Raw genomic sequence first — 17,394 nt, 5'->3', positions numbered from 1 at the left:
GGAAGTACATTTAAAGGTGGGTGCAACTGCTTTTCTCTTTAGAGGTCACACAGAATAATGGTCCATCATTAATAGGTAACTATGCAGGACAAATTAGTAATTTACATTAACACTTCTACTAACTAATATGGAAACAAGATTAACTAATGAGATAGTTGCTTATAATCAACAATATTTACTGAATGTAGCCTTATTAAGAACTATTAACTATAACAAATTAAATGAGCAATATCACACAAGTAGCCGTGCGATATCGCTCTTTATACAACAGTTTGTTCTGGTTCTCAAATCTGATTGGCCGAGAGGTCTTTCCAGCCATGTAATATTCTACCAGTATCGCCACAGTAACCGTTTCACACTTTGTATCACTCTGCTGTCAGCATTCTCACAGTGAGTGTCATGGCGGACGAGCAAACCCACCATATTTTTACAGAAACCTGCGTTATTTTGTCACGGAATGTAGTTTTAATAGTTTTTAGGCAAGAATGTAGTTGTGTAGACCTCAGATATGCTATTTATATGTAAACATAGTGACTATTTGAATGTGAGCTCCAGGCTGTTCAGCACTCGTGTACCCGCAGAGAACAGCTTCATCTCGGCCAGTCCTTCGGGAATTTGCCGCTGGCTCTTATGTAGATAGTGGTTAAACATGAGGTATAATTCATTTTGGGTATATCAAACAGGCAATCTTTGGTCTTATTAAAGTATTAGTTCACTTTTAAATAAACTTTTCCTGGTAATTTACTCATCCCTATGTCATCCAAGATGTTCATGTCTTACTTTCTTCAGTCGAAAAGAAATGAAAACATTCCAGGATTATTCTCCTTATAGTGGACTTCAATGGACTCCAGACGGTTGAAGGTCAAAATTAGTTTCAGTTTCAGCTTCAAAGAGCTTTAAACGATACCAGACAAGGAATAAGGGTCTTATCTAGCCCTTGTGCGGTCTTCGTTTGGGGGCTACACTCGTGGTCCTCAGGGTCTCTGGAGTTGGGCAAAAATCTTACACTAAACCATATAAAATGATCCATGTTATCCACATGTTAGAAATCTGGGCCTTTTATAAAGTGAATTTTACATAAAAAGCAGTTTATGCATAAAACCTATTTTAAAAAATATTTTTAATTTATTTATATAAATTTAAAAGATATCACAAATCCTCCAAAAACTGCACAAATGTTGAGTAAAAATATTAATAAACAGAGTAAAATTACATTGGTTTTTAAAAAATATATTATATTGTTACAAAATTACATTTTGTTGCCTGGGGTCCCCAGAGACCCCAAAGACCACAAGCGTAACTTTTTTTTTTTTTACACTAACATAAAAACAAGATATCATTCCATTTTTTTTTATTTGTAGATCTTAAAAGTGTTAACCACTCTACAAAGTCTCATGCCATTTGGACAAAGGGAATTTTTTTTTTATTTGAGCAAACGTCGTTTGGGGTCTCAAAAGACCCAGAAGACCGCACAAGAGCTAGAGAAACGATCGGTCATTTTCTAAAAAATACAACCGTTTATGCTTTATAAACACAAAATATCGCCTTGAACGTACTTCCCATTTCCACATTCTTCAAAACGCTTACGCTGAATGTTCTACGCCTTCCCTATTCTACTTACGTAACGAACGCTGCGCCAGTTTCGTTTTTTTTCCATAAGTAGAATAGGGAAGGCATAGGACATTCATTCACTGAAACTGCAATTTGGACCTTCAGCCTGTTGGTAGCCATTGAAATTCACTATATGGAGAAAAATCCTGGAATGTTTTCCTCCTCCTTTTTGACAGACGAAAGAAAGACATGAACATCTTGGATGACATGGGGGTGAGTAAATTATCAGGAAAAGTTTGTTTAAAAGTGGACTAATCCTTTAATCTATTACTTGTTCCAGAGCTAACAGATTTGGCTTAAGGGCTATATTAAGTTTCATAACTTTATATTTACATAAACTGGACTTAAATCCTATACTATGCGTCCTGTGCTTTTGTACGTTTGACTGAACTGTTTGCTTGTGTTTATTTCCTATTGTACAAACTTCTTATTCTGTTATAATGGCTATTGTTTTTCATTTAAATATTAATGTTCAATAAATACTATTTTATAAAAGTAACATACTGTATTTGGTATTAAGAATGGGTCAGTTAGTGATTGATTTCAACTTCAGTGAAAGTTACATAAATAAGCCATTAGATGGTGGCAAAGATTTTTATGAGTGAGTCATTCAAATTGATTAAGATTGACATGAAGAATATCAGATGCAGGTAATATGCTCGCTTTAAGTCAATCTCTCTCTCATAATACTTAATACAAATACAACATAATACAATAAGCTTCAATGAAGTGACTGAACGTTCCTTTATAACTAGTTCTGAAGTTTTAGAATTAGTAACGGAGGCTTGGGCTCAACTGTTAAACTGTCAACTTGAGATTTGACAGTCAAAATCAATGTGAATGTCTGCTGGAAAGCAATATCTTTGTCTTTATACTACATTTAAGGGGATTTCCTATGACAGCACTAGTCGATGCATTTGTGTCTTGTAAGATCTTGTTTAAAGTAAAAACAACATCCTGGTTTACAACTTTCCTTTCAATATAAAAGACTTTGAGAATGACTCATTCATTGCTGTCATCTACTGGCATATTAATGCAACTTTCGCTGAAGTCGAAATCACAATCACTAATGAAAACTTTCTCAATCAATACGCCATGTTATTTATATAAAATATTATTTATTGAACATTAATATTCAAATGAACAACAATAGCCATTATAACAGTATAAGAAGTTTGTACAATAGAAAATAATCACAAGCAAACAGTTTAGTCAAACGTACAAAAGCAGCGCTCTAGTTAGTACAGGATTTAAATTCAATGTAAATATAAAGTTATGAAACATAATATAGCTATTAGCTCTGGAACAAACAATACAAACCCGATTCCAAAAAAGTTGGGACCCTGTTCAAATTGTGAATAAAACAGAATGCAATGATGTGGAAGTTTCAAATTTCAATATTTTATTCAGAATACAACATAGATGACATATCAAATGTTTAAACTGAGAAAATGTATAATTTTAAGGGAAACATAAGTAGTTTTTAAATTTCATGGCATCAACACATCTCCAAGTTGCTCAAGTTTAGGAATAGGAATGTTGTCCCATTCTTGTCTAATACAGGCTTCTAGTTGCTCAACTGTCTTAGGTCTTCTTTGTCGCATCTCCTCTTTATGATGCACCAAATGTTTTCTATGGGTGAAAGATCTGGACTGCAGGCTGGCCATTTCAGTACCCGGATCCTTCTTCTACGCAGCCATGATGTTGTAATTGATGCAGTATGTGGTCTGGCATTGTCATGTTGGAAAATGCAAGGTCTTCCCTGAAAGAGACGACGTCTGGATGGGAGCATATGTTGTTCTAGAACTTGGATATACCTTTCAGCATTGATGGTGCCTTTCCAGATGTGTAAGCTGCCCATGCCACACGCACTTATGCAACCCCATACCATCAGAGATGCAGGCTTCTGAACTGAGCGCTGATAACAACTTGGGTTGAACTTGTCCTCTTTAGTCCGGATGACATGGCGTCCCAATTTTCCAAAAAGAACTTCAAATTTTGATTCGTCTGACCACAGAACAGTTTTTCACTTTGCCACAGTCCATTTTAAATGAGCCTTGGCTCAGAGAAAACGCCTGCACTTCTGGATCATGTTTAGATATGGCTTCTTTTTTGACCTATAGAGTTTTAGCCGGCAACGGCGAATGGCACGGTGGATTGTGTTCACCGACAATGGTGGGTTTGCTTGTCTGCCATGACACTTGCTGTGAGAATGCTGAAAGTGGAGTGATACAAACGGGGAAATGATTACTATGGCGATACTGGTAGAATATCTCATGGTGTAATGATGGGTCGACAGAATGGGGTATACAAAGGTATACAAACAGGTGGGACTTTGGGCAAGAGCATAAACAGGGACAGGCAATGGTCGAGACAGGGGTCGAGCAAACAGAGTCGAAGAACAGGCAAGGGTCGAGACAGGCGGCTTTACAATCAGAGTCCAGATAACAGGCAGAGTACAAGGCAGGCGGCAAGGTTCAACAGAGATAAACAGTCCAGTCGGTAACAATAGGCAGTACACAGGGAAAAACGCTTAGAAATGATCACCTCTGCAAATCAAGACTTCGCGAGGTATGTATGCATGTGAGAGTGTTATATAGCGTGAGGGTGATTGAGTTCAGGTGTGTGTGCAATCAGTCCCAGGAGTGAGGGCCCATGGGAATTGTAGTACGAATCAAAGAAGTTCAATATTCAGGTGATGGCTCCCTCCGGCGGTCCGGAGGACGAGCCGAAGGAGCCCCATTCATGACACATGGCTGGAAAGACCTCGCAGCCAATCAGATTCGAGAACCTGAACGAACTGTTGTATAAAAAGAATGATCAATTACAGTGGGGTCAGAGAGAGAGAGCAACTGATTGAGAACGGTTCATTATAAGCAAGGTGACATACTTTTAGCTTCACAGTGATTATTCTAATTGTTTCTGTGTTATTTTAGGGTGTCTACAATGACAGAGGACATTTTGCACTGGAAAAACCTATGAAGTTTCCCTATAACGTTTTAATTTAAAGAGAAGACAACACAAGAAAGTGAGAGGGAGAGAAGCTATCTGGTTGCTCTGGTAAGAAAAAAAAAGGTTATGATAAGTAGATGATAAATGTCATATATTATCTTAGGATTGTGCGGTATAATGTGTTGGATATGTAAACCTGGTTCCCTGAATAGGGAACGAGATGCTGCTTCAGTAGGTGACACTACGGGATCCTCTGGTGTGATGAATGTCTGGAGCTCATAAAAAATCATGCCAATTAATTTGAAGATATCGCTAACACCTCCCACTGAGGCGTCATATTTTTGTTAGAGATGGTGAAATTGCAATGTTTTAGACTATTTTGTAGAAACCATCTTGCAATAGTTAATAGTTAAAGAATAGAATTTGTTCTTGTTTTGTTTTTGTTTTTTTAAGCCAACCAGGACTGGAATCACAGGACTCTACCAACTCAAGGTCTGGGTCATAATTCAAAGGAGACAACACTATTTGCTCTGCAAGCCAAATTGTAAGTAGCTTTAAAATATAAAGGGGATGGAAACATAGATTGGCAACAACGTGGAGCAGTTTTATTATCTCTTAGATTAAGTGGGTAGTCCGCTAGAGATGAAGTGTCCAGTTCCTCCCTGGACACACAAGCCCATGTTCCCTCATCCACATTTCATTTGGTTGGCAGAGAGGGCATTGCAAATAAGGCCTGGATGCCCAGAACTGTGTTTGCCAGCTCAGCCACTTGTGAGCCAAGGTAGTAGAGGAAGTTCTTTCTTTCCTACTTCCCCTGGTGGGGAAGAAATCTGAAAATTAGAACCAAATTTAGCCAGCCAATGTTGTGTAGATGTTAAACTACACTCAGGGCATAGACGTGTTAAAGGGTTAGTTCACCCAAAAATGAAAATAAATAAATAAATCAATTACTCACTCTCATGCCGTTCCATACCTGTAAGACTTTTGTTCATCTTCAAAACACAAGTGAATCGAGCGGTTTAGTCCACATTTTCTGAAGAGACACGATCACTTTATATGATGAATAGATTGTGTTTCTTCAGACTATTTTTGAATGGCCATTTATGCTTTACATAAACTATAGACTAAAGGCACAATATGTAAATTTTCACCACTAGAGGTCGCTTATTCAAAACAAAGGCGTAGCTTTATTACGCCTTGATTTCACAGAATCATGGGAGATGTTGTCTTCACGTCTACAGCCGGTGGAAAAGAATCGAGACTCGGGCAGAAATCTGACTTTTATTATGCCGCAGTCGCCGGTCAAAAGTGTGTGGGGTAACGCAGCTCTGTTTATCATATTAGATATATTTGAGTGTGTTGAAAATGATGTTATAACATTACTCTGTGCGTTTGATCTGCGGCCGCAATGTTGCACACTGCAGTAAGATAGATCGATATTAGTCAAGGTAAAACATGGTACTCGTGGTAAATCAAGAAAACAAGGTTTAAACAATAAGGGCCCTATTTTTAAGATCTAAACGCAAAGTGTAAAGCGCACGGCGCAGGTGCACTCAGGGCGTGTCGAAAAAGCTGAACACATTTCAAGTGAAAAAAACGACCTGCTCGTGCGCGAAGTTTTATATATATATATATATTATACGTAACATTATAAAATACACTGACTTATTAAACACACCGATTCAACTGAGGAGTTCAACGAGTGATGTTTTGCTGAAATTAAGTGGCCAGTCAATCTTTCAGTCGTTGGATGCGTTGGATGCAGGCTTTCAAATAGCTCCGCGCGATGAGTCAGTTAATATATATGTGTGTGTATTGGCACGATTGTTCAATTAATTAGCCAATTTCGTTCATCATTATAAGAAGTAATAGGCTGAATTGAAAATAGTTAGCCTAATTCTAATACACGCAATGACTATTCATCATTACATTTTTATATTTATGCAGCCTACACAATAATATTCTTTTACACTGTAATCCTTTTGTTTTTAATATTTGGCATGTTTGTGTGATGAGCATCCCTGTGTGTAATAAGCAAAGTCAACGCGCACTGTAAAAAATATTGCGTAATTGACTTTAGACTTTAGACCAGGTTTGAGTTGGTCTATGGGGCAGTCTATTTTCAGGCGCACTAACTGGCGCAAATGCATTTACTAATTTGAGAACGTGGCGCTGAACGGGAAAATGCGAACGGCGCCGGACGCAAACTAGCAAACACACTTGCGCTGCGCCTTGCGTCGCATTGCGCCGGGTGTATTATAGGGCCCTAAGACTTACTGTGTTGAGCTATATAACAATGATTCGTTTTCTGTCGGTGAATGTGTCCAAACAGTTGCTCATCTGTCTAATAAAACACATAATGTGTCTTTGATGTGTCCGTGGTTTCTTCAAAATAAAACCGGAAACAGAGGGTAATTCTGGTATGATGTCATTGATAGGCGATGCATGGGAAAAAAATAATCCATTTTTATAATAAACCTTTAAAAATAAAATCTAGATTTGAATTTTTATGTTTTTATAACCACATTTTACATGCTATGTGAAAGTTTGAAACAGAAAATAGTGGTTTTCATCTTGGTAAAGAAAACACATTTTTGCTCATATTAATCTAAATGGATTTATAGCGTTTTGGAACCAAACTCTTCATATATAACATTGTTCTAGTGGGTTTTGGATATTTTAATCCAAAAAAGTCTTACATATTGTGCCTTTAACAGCAGATTGGCCCTTGGGTCCATGCTCAGAACTTAGAAGCCATCTATAAACTGTCTGTAACGTAACATTTAAAGTTGTCGAGTGTCTTTTTTCCAATTATCCTAGATAATTTGCAGATTCAGCCATAAGTAAGTCATCCATATGTTGAGTACAAACACTGTGACTGTGTAGTGCTTTCTCCAAACTGATGTGAGTCTGATGGGGAATGGGGAAACCTGTTGGCAATAAAAAAAAAAGAAAAAAGATAAGAGTCATTTGTCCCAATGCTGCAACTTACAATGTATTTCAACCAGTTATTACAATGTATAGTAACCATATAGAGCACCATAGCAACACGTTCCATAGACTTCCTTTGAAAAAGATCAAAGGGTTATCTTTGGATAGAAGTGTCATAGAAACATGAGGTTGGGCTCATCTGACTCGGGGCAGCAAACAGCCAATCACAAATCACCTTAAACACTTCATAGCCATGCCCTAGCAACCATTTAGAGAACCCTAGCAACTCAAAGCATAGAGGGATATCTTCAAATCTGAATATCATAGAGGCATGGGGTTGATTTATATCATTCATACTGGCAAGCAGCCTTTGGAGTAGGCTGCCAAGCCACTCCCTAGCAACCAAAGAGTACCCTAGCAACCGTTTTGCAAGATCTATATCTCTGCATCAGAACATAGTAGAGACATGACATTGGCTCTTTTGATTCATGCTAGCAAACTGGACTTCCAACATGCTACACATGCTAGCAGTGAATAGCTACATGCTAATACTGATTAGCTAAGTGCTAAAGTGGGCTGAGAACATGCTAAGAACTCTATAGAAACTCCATAGTAACTATCTGTGACAACTACCAACCACCTAGTAACACCATAGCAACCACCCAGGTTACCATAGCAACCGCCTAGGAACCGTCCAGAACACCCTAGCAACACTGTAGTGACCACCCCAAGTACCTTAGCAACTGCCTAGCAACACCCTAGCAACCACCCAGTTTACCATAGCGACCGCCTAGCAACCACCAAGAACACCCTAGCAACCGCCTAGCAACACCTTAGCAACCACCCCAAGTACCTTAGCAACTGCCTAGCAACACCCTAGCAACCACCCAGTTTACCATAGCAACCGCCTAGCAACCACCCAGAACACCCTAGCAACCGCCTAGCAACACCTTAGCAACCACCCCAAGTACCTTAGCAACTGCCTAGCAACCGCCTAGCAACCACCCAGAACACCCTAGCAACTGCCTAGCAACCACCCAGAACACCTTGGCAATTGCCTAGAAACACCCTAGCAACCGAGTTCCGATTTTGCCACTGCATGCACCATTCACATTTTCTTCAGGAAATGTATATTCTAGTTATTTTTGTAATTCCATTTGTTTATGCTATAGTGGCACATCTATTTCAATGTCTGTTATTGGATTGTAATGCCTCCATATTGTTCTTCTTTAGATTATTTGGGAATTCTGTATCTGTGTTCCATCCGAACAGCACGGCCAAAGATTTGAACATCTCTGAGCAGCTCCACAGAGCTTCCTCCTCCTGGCCTACAGGACACAGTACAAGAAGACAGCGGAGAGCGATGACTCCAGTCGCACAATATCAGTAAACTACGCAGGTCGATCAGTGTGACTTGATAATGCCTACAGTGAATCTCTGGAAACAAGCAGACACGTTCTCACTCGAGAAGCGCAGCGAGTTACTTACGGAGAAGTGTGATTCCGTGTTTCTCTCGTCACATGGGAAATGCTCTTCACTCCCCTCTCAGGAATGGAAAAAATAGCAACGTTTGAACACTTAGAAAAACTTCATAGGTTTTTCCTAAAAAAAAAAAAAAAAAGGAAAGGAAAATCATGAACATGGTAACTGTAACACACATCTCTATGCTAAGTCCTTTAACTCAACATTCCAGAATGAGGAAGAAAAAAAACCTGTTTGTTTGTTTTTGTCTATTTTTTCCTTCCTTCTCTTGCTATGTGCTATAAAAGTGTAAAGCGGACTCGGAATGCATGTAATCCAAGACCTTACACTGTTCACGATATCAACGAGAGATCGACAATGCGTTTCTACTCGAGCAGAGAGAATAAGAAGAAGAGGATGAAAGAAATTCTAGGACAAGCCCAAACATAAGACTCCGATCATCCCGTAAGAAATCACAATGTCAGGTTCTGGCCGATCAGGTCTTTTTTATTCATTATCCTTTCCAAAGTGTTCAGAAATTGTCCTCAGGCTGCAGGTGGGGTATTTTTACAACAATTGTACGGTACTGGAGAGTTGGAATATTGTGCATTATCTTTTTGTTTTGTTGTTCTATTGTCGCCTTACTAGATATTTTTCTATTCACAATTTCTATTTTTTTTTTTTTTTCACATTGTTTGTATATGGAAAAAGTTTATTTATATTTTTGAATTTTTTAAATAATTGCATTAAGTTTCTTTGTTTTAAATCCATTGTTACTTGTTTACAGTTTCATTTTTTTTTTTTTTAATATATATATTTTAGTTGAGTTTATTTTTATGAGTTTAAGAATAGATCAAAAGCAATAGTGGATGGTGGTCAGTCAGTAAAGAGCACAATTGTTCGATGTTTTTACAGTAGTGGTCAGGAGAGTCTGTAAACCTGTAATATATCTGTATGGTTCAGGATCACTGTCTATTGAGTCATTAAAAAAGTGATGCCCAGTCTCTTACAATAACACATTAGGTGTCAAAGCCATGATTTGTTTTAAAAGATTTTTTATTAAATAATAATAATAATAATAATAATTAAGAAAAACACTAGTGGGAGAAATAAGAGAGCTGTTTAGTGGAATGTTGGAGCTTTTAAGCAAGTAGAGATTGCATGTTCTAAAAAAAAGAAGAAAAAAAAATCTTGATATTGCTATATGTTCTAATGGTATGTGTGAATGATTTTGGATGTGTGTATGTATGCATCTACATTTGTTATCATTCGATCAAAAAAAAAAAAAAGAGAGAAAAAAATTCTGATCAACAACCAGAAATGAAACATTTGGTCAGAGGACTTTTAATTTCAGACCTTCTATGCAATGATTTTCTCAGCTGAGAGAAAAAAAAAAAGTTGTCAGAGTATTGAAACGAAATAATACACCTAATCCAAGAATAACTAGATAGTGTAGTTTCACAAATGTTATTAGGGGGCTGATTTGTTTGTATAAGAGAAACTGTAATGTAAATAATCAATCTGAATGGAAATTGTGTTTCCCATATTTGTGGCATGCTTCCCATTGCTGAAATGGAACCAATTAGCCATAGCGATTAACATGAACATCAATCATTTCTCACTATCAACGGATGGTCGTTGCCGCTAGATGAAAGACATATGATGCTTAGCTGCCTATTGGTGCAATACTTAAATACAATTATAATATATAAGGAGGTTTATATTGAGAAATATTAAACAAAACACGTGTTATCTGATCTTAAAAGGTACTTTATGTGCAGACCGTTGGAAATCTTGAGTGATCATACATAATATCTGTGAGTTCAGAAAGGCTCTTGAGTTTACACTGTAAAAAAGAATTGTTGGGTTAACTTAAAAAAGCGTTACCTGGATGCCTTAAATTTTTTTGAATTAATACAATGAAGGCGATTGGTTTGATCAACAGAAACTCGAAATATGATCTTATCTGAACCACATTAAGTTGATTTGACAAAAGAAAAAACTATTTTTACAGTGTCAAGGAGCCCAACAACACAGACTACAGCCGTTCAGTTAAATCACAAGTTATATTTGTTTAGATATATTGGGATATATTTATTTTTTCAAAAAGAAGTTTTAAATAACTATACAAAAATTTAATAAATCATATTTTATTAAAACAAATGACTATTATGTAAATGGATTAGTATGTATATGGGCAGCGCATAAGAGAGTGTATAAAGAGCAGTTATATGTACAGCACCTACAGAAACACCCAACGGAAGTCTGTTTGTACTGCCTGCAATATGAACTATATTAGCTATCATTCTGTCTTGCGTCTCAGAGATTTTTATTTATTATTGTGCATGTGTGTGTTCGATCCTTTTCACCTCAGGAAAGCATATAGACTTAATGCACCAAGGGGAGATATATGCATAGCTATAAGGGCTTAATTACAATACCAAGAAAGCCATTCATTCTAACACCCTAAGTTTTTGATTCATTAGGGCTTTTGACTGTGATGTATGTCAGGGAAACCAGATCACCTGCCATTACCTGTGGTATTTATTTATCCGCTCATTCGCGCAATCCTTTTTACTGGGTTAGAAAACAGTTACTCTTGTAGGAGTAAATTAGAGGCACAAAGAAAGAAACACATGACAGGAAATAAACAGGTCACTCTGGAAAAAAAGGGAAACAATCAGCTAAATTTGTGTTTAAAATAGCCTGAGAAGTGCATGGGCCTTCCCTCCCGCCCCGTCCCGACCCTTTGCTGCTCAGTTGCACTGGCAACCATTTTCACGGTTAAAAACACATGAATATATCTGTAAAACATGTAAATTGTACTATACTTCTGCACACGAAACATTCAAAGCAAGGTGTAAAATGACCTGTTGTTTTGTGTAAATTAAGTCTAAAAAAAAAGAGCATCACGACATAAACAGAAACCAAATAAACACATAAATATTCAAATAAATCACACTGTGTATGTGGTCGGCTCATGTGGACTGTTTGGAAATGTAAAAAAAAAAATGTATTGAGACATTTTTGGTCTATGGTCTATTCTTGTTGTGATTGTAAAAAACTCTTTAAAAAAGAGAAAATGGCTTCCATATAATTTGTGGATGGGGAAATTTAAAATCAACATGTATTTTAGAAAAAAAAGAGAACAACAGACAACAGTTTGAAGGTGGTCGAAAAATAAAATAAGTGTTACACTGACTGTTGTGAGAGCATATCCATATATCCATTGTAAACTTTGTGTTTGTTTCAGTGTATACCTGTAGTAGGCTTGATGTAACGTCATGTTGTGTGATGAAAGTAATAATGACCCTCCGATACAATCAGGAAAAAATAAAAGAGGATTTTAAAAAACACATGAATCTTAACTGTGCTTTTCACTACTATGACAGTCTCTCCATCAGTGTCGACTCCGGTTTGAACAATGTGACGATCCTCATTTTGGCTGCGTGAGATTCTCCAGCTTTGTTGTTGAGCTGTTAAAGCCCCGCCCTCTTCTGGAAAGCGGAGCTCATTTGCATTTAAAGGGACACACACAAAAACGGCGTGTTTTTGCTCACAACCAAATAGGGGCAAATTTGACAAGCTATAATAAATGATCTGAAGAGCTGAAACTTCACAGACACATTCTGGAGACACCAGAGACTTATATTACATCTTGTGAAACTGGGCATTATGGGTCCGTTTTAAATATATTGGATCATTCAAACAATTCAGTGAATTTTATTAAATTGAGTCAATGGGACAAACCAAAAATATTCAGCAGTTAATATAAATCTAACAAACTTAGTCAAGTCAACATAAATCTGTTGAGTTTGTGCATGGCACATCAGTTCACCTGTAAGAGTATGTAGCATTTCAATCAAACTAAACATTCAATTTAAATAACAGATTTTGCCTGATGATAAAGAATTCCTGAACATATACTGGTTTTTTATGGTGCGTAACTTGACTTTTTATTATTCTGTTCTTGCTCAACGCAATAAATTAATGCCCTGGGAGGTAGATTTTATGAAAATATAAGTCAATTTATTGATTACAATACTTTCTCTAGTATAGAAATATCCTACACATACTCTATATACAAGTCAAAGTACAAATATCAAAAAGTTTTTCAATCAAGTTCTGGTGCTGGAGACGTTCTTCAGATAAATCAGTGACCTTCCCAAATGTGCTCACTTCTCATTCACATCCTTCATAACATGTATAATGTTGCTCTAATACATGCTTTCTTCTCTACTTTGAGCATAAGTCACCTGAAGAGTGACATGTAGAACGGTTTCATCCCATTTGACCGCAAATTCAATAAAATACACGTCACAGTTTCATCATTGTCCTTTCCAGGAAATAAACAAAACAATAAAGCATTATACGTAATACATAATAGCTAAATACGTCAAACAGTGAGGCAGGGTAATTGTATTCTTATATTACACAACACTGGTTAAACTAATCTAGCATAACATTCCCTCTGTTGGACCAGAATCATATTAATGAAAACATTCAACACATTCATGCAGGACAAGAGGACATTCAGAGGAAGCATGCCAGATTTAGCAGGCGCTTTAACTTCAGAAACACTCTTTTGCATGCTGTGTTGACGTCTGTTCTTTTAGATTTGGTGATTTGGTTCATTATCTCCACTTTTCCAAGCTGCTCAGAACCAGATATTACCTCTGGGTCCCAAATTCCCAATATTTTTAAACATTAGCCAATTAAATTTTGGGGTGTGGCACATTTCGACATCTACAATCTTAAGAAATGAAGGGTTGATTTTCATGAAATTTGGAAGATGCACAGAAAGTGACTTTGAGGTTGTGTACCTTATTTTTTATTTTTTTATTTTAAATATGCCTCAAGGTGGCACTATAATATGCAAATTTTTGTCTGTATTCACAGCACAACACGCGTCGGACTGTTGAGCAATTTGGATTTCAAATGCAACTTCCAAAAGACAAATATATGCATTTTCACATTTGATAATTAAGTTTTTGAAGCCGAAATGCATGTAATTTATGCGATTTGTGAAGAACCGAGTAGTTTTTGCATGCGGGTAGTTGGGAAAATCCATCCAAACTTTTACAAAGTAATAATTTGTCAACACAACACAACATAACCAAAGCGTTTTAACATTTAGTGAGATATGTATCACATACAGTGTTGGGATAATGCATTACAAGTAACTTGAGTTACGTAATCAGATTACTTTTATCAAGTAACTACTAAAGTATTGCATTATATATATCTGAGTTACTTTTTCACATAAGTAATGCAAGTGCCGCAGAGGTGTTGTGTGGTTATTCCCAAAATGTGAAACAGGAGTGTTAAATTTCTTCTCCTGCATCCAGTTCTTCTTTAATCCAGAATGGCAGCACAACTGAAAGGTTTGTTTGCTCCTCTACTGTACAGACGTGAATTTGCATTTCCTTCAGCCTGAGGCTTATTCATTTCACTTATGGTGTGAAAGGGCCTTTACATTTTTTATTGTTGCTGTTATTAACAAAAACAAGAAACCCAGGTCAGGTGAGAAAGTAATGCAAAAGTAACATAACTCATTACTTCTCATAAAAAGTAACTAAGTAATGCAGTAAGATACTTTTTATGGAGTAACACAATATTATACTGCATTACATTTAAAAGTAACTTTCCCCAACACTGATCAGATATCCATTTAAATGTCAGAAAATGCCTTTTGCTGATTTGTTTATAGGGAATCTGAGTTACAGGTCAAGGACTACAGAGAACAGCTTCTGACTGACAACATACGCTGAGGTGAGGCGCAGTTTAAATTTGCAGTGTTACTATAAACTACACAATACGCGGAAAACTGAACAGATGCAGGACAACAGAAAGGCATTAATAATGTATGATCTGACTTCAGTTCATAATACAAAGTTATATAACTATATATATATATATATACATACAAATAAAAAATAATTAACAAAAGACCTTGCTATTTCATAAGATCTTAAAGGGTTAGTTCACCCAAAAATGAAATAATGTCATTAATTACTGTCCCTCATGCTGTTCTATCTTCAGAACACAAATTAAGATATTTTTGATGAAATCTGATGGCTCAGTGAAGCCTGCATAGCCAGCAATGACATTTCTTCTCTCAAGATCCATTAATGTACTAAAAACATATTTAAGGGTGTTTTCACACCTATGGATCGCTTGTTTTGTTCCGAAACAGGGACTAAATTTGTTACAATGTTGCTTTTTTTCTTGGTTCGGTTCGCTTTCACATGGCAAAATTTCAAAGCGTACCAAAATGCGTTAAGGTAAGTCACATGGGAGTAAAACTGTCCTCTTATTGGTCAGAATTTTCTCTGCGTCATCCATCAAAATAATGATTGACAAGTTCGCTCCATGAGTTTATTGTGGCTGTATTTGTAACTGTCCAGACACACACAAACACTTTATAAATGTAGCCGTCTCTCCCGCAGTTAATTCATATTTGCTGCGGCAAATTCAAACCCGCGCTCTTTCTCTCTCTATCCGTCTCTGGATTTCCCAGCGCTGTCTAGTAGGCGACCTGTTGTCCGTGTGTCTGTCGAGAGAGACCATTTGAATTTTATAATGAAGCAGAGCGGGAATTGAGACTTCGTCGGGACAGCATTCTTGCACGGAGAAGTGTAATTTCACACCAGAGGCGATCGTTGGCTTTCAGATATTGTAAATAATGTGCTCACTCACAGAATCAGACATTACTGATTTTTATATCATATTTTCCGTTATGAAATGATATAATTTGGTTCGTTGGTCCGTTAACTGGGTCGATTGCTTTCACATCTCAAGCGAACCGCTCCAGAGTTCGTTTGAAAGCGTACCGAGACCACCTCTTCAAGCAGGTCTCGGTACGCTTGTTTGGTCCGCTTTTGGTGCGCACCCGAGTGCGATTGCTGCTTTCACACCTGCCCAAGCGAACCGCACCAAAGGGGCAAACGAACTCTGGTACGATTCAACCGAACTAAATGTGGCAGGTGTGAAAGCACCCTAAATCAGTTCATGTGAGTACAGTGGTTCAATATTAATATTATAAAGCCACAAGAATATTTTGAAGCTTCGGAGCTTTACAAATCGAATCAGTGAATTGAAGCACTGAAGTCACTTGATTTCAGCAGTTTGATAAGAGATCCGAATCATTGATTAGAAACAAAAGATTCGTAACGCTCTGAAGCAGTGTTTTGAAATCGCCCATCACTAGATATGGTTGAAAAGTCGTTATTTTATTTTTTTGGTGCACCAAAAATATTTACGTGGCTTTATAATATTAATATTGAACCACTGTGCTCACAATATGTTTTAAAATTTAAATACGTTTTTAGTACATTAATGGATCTTGAGAGAAGAAATGTCATTGCTGGCAATGCAGGACTCACTGAGCCATCGGATTTCATCAAAAATATCTTAATTTGTGTTCTGAAGATGAACGAAGGTCTTACGGGTGTGGAACGACATGAGGGTGATTAATGACAGAATTTTAATTTTTGGGTGAACTAACCCTTTAAATGTGTTAAATAAACAGTTTTAACAGCTTTTTATTGTACTCACCGTAATACCTATATAATTTTATAATTCTAAAAAAAAAAACTGCATAAAAAAAGGTTTATCATTAATACAAAACTTATCAAGTATAATAAAAAGATTATGATGCAAACAAAAAATAACACTCACGTCATCGCATCTGACCAATGAGAAAGCAGAACCCGTCGCGTCGCGCTCCGCCCCCTCAGCTCCATGTTCAATCGCAGGATTCCTCTCCAGCGACTCGCTTCACGCTGCGCTGTCATGAGCTCGAAGGTACAGACAAATGACTGAAACATCGCTTACAGGAACACAGTTTCTTGTGTATTTCACTCTTCTCACTGCAGCAGAACACAGACTGCTCATTCCCAACGGCTGGAAATCACCTCAGTGTTATTCTCACAACTTCCGCGTCACATGCGGAGAGCAGATGATCCCATCTAAACATGCACATGTTCTGTGATTCATATATTTATGTCTAATGCATATGGTCATGCCGTGTTTCAGGTGCTCCGGGAGCCGGCGGAGATCGCTCAGCTGTACCGGGAGCAGTGTCGCTTCCCCGCCTTGTGTCGCGCGGATGTGGGTCCGGTGATCACGTCACGATACGGCGGACAATACTGCAACATCTATACAGGTTTAAACTAGCTATCATCTCTGACATGTCAAACGAGCTACTAAAGCACAACAATTAAACTAAACCCCATCATTAAAGCCTACTGAATCATATTTCATACACACATGTCTAAGGCCTCTATCAAAACTTTGCTCAAACATGTTGTACTGCATGCCTTCTGTCATCTGACCGGTAGTTTACAGCAAGTAAAAGTATTTTTAGTATAATTGAAACAACGTCTTTCAGCTCGTGTCTTTTATGCTTTTTTTTTAATATAAAGTAAACGTTAGTAA

General features: G+C 37.2%; 1 protein-coding gene across 1 annotated transcript in view; it reads left to right on the top strand.

Annotated features, from left to right (window-relative positions):
- The first annotated feature begins 16,662 nt into the window (after positions 1-16,662).
- apeh (acylaminoacyl-peptide hydrolase) overlaps positions 16,663-17,394 on the top strand; it is a 30,697-nt gene continuing 29,965 nt past the window's right edge. The window contains exons 1-2 of the mRNA XM_067395541.1: positions 16,663-16,761; positions 16,993-17,122. Coding sequence (XP_067251642.1) covers positions 16,699-16,761; positions 16,993-17,122 — 193 coding nt within the window. The 5' untranslated portion in view covers positions 16,663-16,698. The remainder of the gene's footprint in view (positions 16,762-16,992; positions 17,123-17,394) is intronic.

The sequence above is a fragment of the Chanodichthys erythropterus genome, chromosome 9 (assembly GCF_024489055.1).
Source record: "Chanodichthys erythropterus isolate Z2021 chromosome 9, ASM2448905v1, whole genome shotgun sequence".
Classification (NCBI taxonomy): domain Eukaryota; kingdom Metazoa; phylum Chordata; class Actinopteri; order Cypriniformes; family Xenocyprididae; genus Chanodichthys; species Chanodichthys erythropterus.
This window is presented reverse-complemented; position numbering and strand designations above follow the sequence as displayed.